The sequence below is a fragment of the Platalea leucorodia genome (genome assembly GCF_965183815.1).
Source record: "Platalea leucorodia genome assembly, contig: HAP1_HAP1_SCAFFOLD_128, whole genome shotgun sequence".
Lineage (NCBI taxonomy): Eukaryota > Metazoa > Chordata > Aves > Pelecaniformes > Threskiornithidae > Platalea > Platalea leucorodia.
Window position 1 is genome coordinate 182,260 of NW_028121409.1, and position 5,979 is coordinate 188,238.

At 47.7% G+C, this 5,979-nt stretch overlaps 1 protein-coding gene across 1 annotated transcript; it reads right to left on the reverse strand.

Moving 5' to 3' along the window:
- Nucleotides 1-4,775: 4,775 nt before the first annotated feature.
- LOC309603581 (olfactory receptor 6E1-like) lies at nt 4,776-5,729 on the reverse strand (the record flags this gene model as incomplete). The annotated part of the gene is made up of 1 exon (XM_082338391.1): nt 4,776-5,729. One exon carries the CDS (start codon nt 5,727-5,729, stop codon nt 4,776-4,778), a length of 954 nt encoding a protein of 317 aa, XP_082194517.1.
- Nucleotides 5,730-5,979: the final 250 nt, after the last annotated feature.

Genomic DNA, 5,979 nt, shown 5'->3' on the forward strand with positions numbered 1-5,979 from the left:
CCAAGGCACACTGTTGGCTCATGTTCAACTTACTGTCGACCCAAACCCTCAGATCCCTCTCCGCGGGGCTGCTCTCCAGCCTCTCGTTCCCCAGTCTATATGTGCATCCAGGATTGCCATGTCCCAGGTGCAAAATCCAGCACTTGCCCTTGATAAATTTCATACAGTTGGTGCTTGCCCAGCTCTCTAATTTGTCCAGATGCCTCTGCAGGGCCTCTCTGCCCTCGAGAATGTCAACGGCTCCTCCCAATCTTGTGTCATTGGCAAACTTAGATAGTAGTCCTTCAAGTCCTGCATCCAAATCATTTATGAAGACATTAAAGAGCACTGGCCGCAACATGGATCCCTGGGGAACCCCACTAGTGGCTGGTCACCAGCCCGATGTAACCCCATTTACTATAACCCTTTGAGCCGAACCCATCAGCCAATTGCTCACCCATTGCACTAGGTGTTTATCCAGCTGTATGCTGGACATTTTGTCCAGGAGGATACTGTGAGAGACAGTATCGAAGGCTTTACTGAAGTCCAAAAAGATGACATCGACTGGCTTTCCTTGGTCAGCTAGGTGGGTAACGTTGTCATAGGAGGAAATCAAGTTTGTCAAGCAGGGCTTTCTCCTTGTGAACCCGTGCTGGCTGGGACCAATGACTGCGTTGTCTTTCAGGTGTTTTTCAATAACTCCCAGAAGAATTTTCTCCCTCATTTTGCCAGGCACAGAGGTGAGACTGACAGGCCTGTGGTTACCAGGGTCATCCCTGTTGCCCATCTTGAAGACTGGGACAACGTTTGCGAGCTTCCAGTCAACTGGGACCTCCCCACATTCCCAAGAGGACTGATAAATCATTGAGAGAGGTCTCGCTATGACATCAGCCAGCTCTTTAAGTACCCTCGGATGAATCCCGTCCGGCCCCATTGACTTGTAGGGATCCAGCTGGACCAGCAAATCCCGCACAAGTTCGGGGTTGGATGGGAGTTTGTCGTTCTTGCAGTCATGGTTCTCTAGCCCAGAGAACACTTCATCAGTGTTGAAGACGGAGGCAAAGAAAGCATGAAACGTCTCTGCTTTGTCTATGTCCCTGTTTGTGAGGTGACCCTGCTCATCAAGTAATGGGCCAATGTTATTTCCCACCTGCCTTTTGCTATTTAGATGCTTAAAAATCCCTTTTTATTGTCCTTGAGCTTTGAGCTTTGAGCTTTGGTACTTTACCTTTAAGTACTGAAAGGCTGCAAGAGCATCACTTTTCCTTACATCAGACTTCTCCAATGAAGTCTGCAACTCGATGTTACAGCTCCATTGTGCCATCTCCCACCTCATCTCCTTAGACAACCGGCTGCACACAGGCACAGAAGGATTTTTCCTATTTGCAAGCAAAGAAAAGCATGATAAAGTTTCATAAACAATACAATACACTCCTCAAGCATATGCTACTTACAAGCTACCTCTAATGAGGTTGCCTTTCTACAAGGGATAATCTTATGAGAAATGTTTTACATAGATAGCTACAGAAAGGTAGAGATAAACATAACAGAAGAGTTTGCTACAAAGGCAATAGTCCTACTGAAAGACATGAAAGCTTTAACTCCCGGAAACCCAAAGCAGCAGCATAGCTGAAAGGTATCTGAATGAACAAAAAGTAAGGGCAGGAGAAAGCTGGAGAATAATGGAAAGTGCCTTTGTCTAGACAGTCTACTGGTAAGATGACTTTATTGTATCAGGAAATTGTAAATAAGATGACTTACTTATTGTATAAGAACAGGTGAAAATACACGAACGATTAGAGAAATTACAGCGTATAACAGGCAGAATAGTGGTAATGAAGTTACAGGGGAAGGCGGATATTTCTGTGGAATATCCCTTTGGAAAGGTCATGGGATTGGTAGAGGTCTCTTGTGAGCGAGGACAAAGCAATGTTGCACCCATCTCTGAAAGAAGCCGAAGGAGCAACCCAGGGAACCCCAGGCTGTACAAGCTCACTTTGGTGAGGAGTAAGCCATCAATATCTCTTGGGTGGTATTTCTGGGACCTTTAAAGAGAAGAATGTGTCCAAAAGCAGTCAGCATGGACTTTCAAAGGGTAAAGCATGCCTCACCATGCTGATCGCCTTCATGATGAAGTAACTGCATTTGTGCATGAGGGGACAAGAGTGGATGTTGGTCACCTCAACTTCAGCAAGATTTGTGACGTGTTCTCCCTCACTATTCTTGTACCCAAGTTAGGACATTACGTTCTGGAAAGGTATATAAACATCTGGGTTAAACACCAGTTGGATGATCGGGCTGAGAGAGCAGTGGTGAAGGGGTCATACCCTACCTGAAGGCCAGTGGGACATGCTGGGGCATCATGGGGCAGCACAGGGAACACTCCTGGGCCCTGTGCAGCCTGACAGCTGTATCCATGACCCAGAGGAGGCAACTCTCACCATGTTCAGCAAGAACAAATGCTGGATTCTTCACCTAGGATGAAATAATGCTGGGCACAAGTATAGACTGGGAGAGGAGTGGCTGGAGAGCAGCCCTGCAGAGAGGGATCTGGGGGTGCTGGCTGGCAGGGAGCTCAACAGGAGTCAGCAGTGTGCCCTGGCAGCCAAGAGGGCAAACCGCACCCTGGGGTGCAGTATAACGAGGGGCTCAAAAGAGGGGATGTTGTGGTTTAACCCCAGTCGGCAACTAAGCACCACCCAGCCGCTCGCTCACCCTCCCTCCCACAGTGGGATGGGGGAGAGAATCAGAAAAAGAAAGTAAAACCCATGGGTTGAGACAAAGACAGTTTAATATGACCACAGAGGAAGGGGAAATAATAATAATAATAATAATAATAATAATAATAATAGTAATAATAGTAATAATAGTAATAATAGTAATACTACTACTACTAATAATAAATAATAATAAATAATAATACACAAAACAAGTGATGCACAATCACCACCTGCTGACCGATGCCCAGACCGTCCCCGAGCAGCGATCGCTTTCCCCTGGCCAACTCCCTCCACCTTATATACTGAGCCTGACGTCACATGGTATGGAATAGCCCTGTGGCCAGCCTGGGTCAGCTGTCCTGGCTGTGCTCCCTCCCAACTTCTTGTGCACCTGGCAGAGCATGGGAAGCTGTAAAATCCTTGACTAGTATAACCACTGCTTAGCAACAAGTAAACCATCAGTGTGTTATCAACATTATTCTCATCCTAAATCCAAAACACAGCACTGTACCAGCTGCTAGGAAGAAAATTAATTCTATCCCAGCTGAAACCAGGACAGGGGATTATCCCGCTGTTTTTTGCACTGGTGCAGACTCACTCGGAGTACTGTGTGCAGTTCTGGGCCCCACAACTGAAGAAGGATGTACTTGAATGCGTCCAGAGGATGGCAACAAAGCTGGTGAAAGGGCTGGAAGAAATGTCCTCTGAGGAGCTCCTGAGGACACTGGGCTTGTCTAGTTTGGAGAAAAGGAGGCGGAGGGGTGACCTCATTGCTCTCTACAGCTTCCTGAGGAGGGGAAGTGGAGAGGGAGGTGTTGATTGCTTCTCCCTGGGATCCAGGGACAGGATGTGGGGAAATGGTTCAAAGCTGCGCCAGGGGAGGTTTAGACTGGACATTAGGAAGCATTGCTTTACCAAGAGGGTGGTCAAACACTGGAACAGGCTTCCTAGAGAGGTGGTCGATGCCCCATGCGTGTCAGTGTTTAAGAGGCATTTGGACAATGCCCTTAATAACATGATTGATCTTTTGGTCAGACCTGAAGTGGCCAGGGATTTGGACAAGATGATCCTTGTAGGTCCCTTCCAACTGAACTATTCTATTCTATGCTATTCTGTTCTGTCATGTTCTGTTCTGTTCTCTATATATACCCATACAGGGTGGATCCCTCCAGCAGCTGGGCTCAGATGCTCAGTCTCCTCAGTAGCTGCCCTGGATACCAGCCTCCCCAGGTGCACGAGCCTCTGAGGTTGCAACCCCATTCCAGATGCTGCTACAGACCACCCCAGTCACACAAACACACAGACAGACAGACAGACAGACACACAAACTCTTAAGTCCAGTCACTCCGGTCTCTCAATTGCTGGCACTAATGACATACGGTCTGTCTGACCCCCTGGTCCTTCTCTAGTTGCTGCACTCATCCCCCTGTGCTCACATGTTCACGCAGAAAAGAGATTCCCCCCCACAGCAATGAGCTAGAAATTAAGTTTAATGAGAAGACAGGGCAGACTGCACTGGTCAGGGTCCTCCCCTAAACTTCCCATAATAAAAGTCCTGTGCAATCCAAAAATGCTCTTCCCCTGCATCCCATAATGTGTCCTACGCCCCTAGGCAACAATTCCCTTAGTCCAAATGGTGATCCAGAGAGCTGCTCGCAGTGACTCCTCTTGGTGGGTTTCACACCTGGACAACGGGGCTGACGGCTCTCCCAGGGCAGCCCTGGAAGGAGCTGGGACAAGATGTTCCTTCCTCAGGAGCCTGTCATTTGGGTTCCCACCTGCCACTGTGCCTCTGTGCTCTTTTCGCTTTGTGGAGATGGGCTCTTGATGAGCTGGTGGCTCCCCTGTTACAGGTCTGGGAGCAGCTGGGGCAGGGTGTTAACTGAGTTACTCCTCCTGCCATCGGTAGTGCCTTCTTTGTGTGTGCAGATGAGCTTCTTCTCACTTAACCTAACACAACGCAACAAGAACATGCATCTCCTGAGGCAGCTGTATTTGCAGGTTACATACCTATGCACTGGTATTATTTAGCATATTTAACATAGCAGCTCATTGGAATTGCTGTCCAGAAATGCATCAGGATTGGGGGAAAAGCTGTGCTGTTGCACGGGCAATGGCTTCGTTCAGGGCCAGTAGCACAGTCTTGTTTCTAAGACTGTAGATGAATGGATTTAAGAGTGGGTACAGGACAGTGTTCAGCAAAGCTACAGTTCTGTTTGTCTCCAAGGAAACATCTCCGGAAGGACACACATAGAGAGCAATGCAGCTCCCATATGCAATGGCCAAGGTGGTGAAATGGGAAGAACATGTAGTAAAAGCTTTTTTCCTCCCAGCAGCTGCTGGCAGGTGCAGAATACAGAAAAGGATGTCCATGTAAAATGCCAGAGTTAAACATAAGGAACGCAGTAGGACAAACGATAACAAAACAGAGTCTATTTTCCAAAGCAGGCTGGGGTCAGAGCAGGACAATGTGAACAAGGGGGAGTTGTCACAAAAAAAATGGTGGATCTTGTTTGAGCCACAGAAAGTCAGCTTGTAGAGGAGGACCAGACGGTAACTCAAGACTGTGATGCCTATGACCCAAGCAGCAGCAACCAGGTGGATGCAGAGCTGAGGCTTCATGATGGCAGCATAACGCAAAGGCTGGCAGATGGCAACGTAGCGGTCAAAGGACATGACAACAAGTAGAACCAACTCTGTACAGCCCAGGGCAAAATAGAAACAGGACTGGGCAAAGCAGCTGCTTAGTGAGATCGTTCTCCTACCAGAACTCAGGATCACAAACAATTTGACACTTGTGGAGGATGTGAACCAGATTTCCAGGAAGGCCAGATTGCTGACGAAAAAGTACATGGGGGTTTGCAGGCGGTGATCCACACACACGAGGAAAATGATGGTTGCGTTCCCCATCACTGTTGTCAGGTATATGAGCAGAAGGAGCAGAGAGAGAAATAGCTGCAGGCTTTGATCAAGCCCTGAGAAACCCTCTAGGATGAACTCAGTAACTGCAGTTTCATTTTCTGCTCCCATGCTGAATTTCAGTTCATCCTGCCGAGACAGGAAGATGGCAAAACCCAAGTGTGATTATTTCACCATCTGGATGAAAGGAATCCTTCCTTCTCTGCTTCTTTCCTTTCTTGCAGTCTTCCTCCTATAGAGCACAGAGAGAGAGTGAGTCCTTCAAGCCTTTCTCACCCCCTGATTTTTCTGGTTTACATTTCAGTTCGAGTCCTCAGAGAATTTGTTGTCATCTTTCTACATTTCTCAAACACTCCCAAAG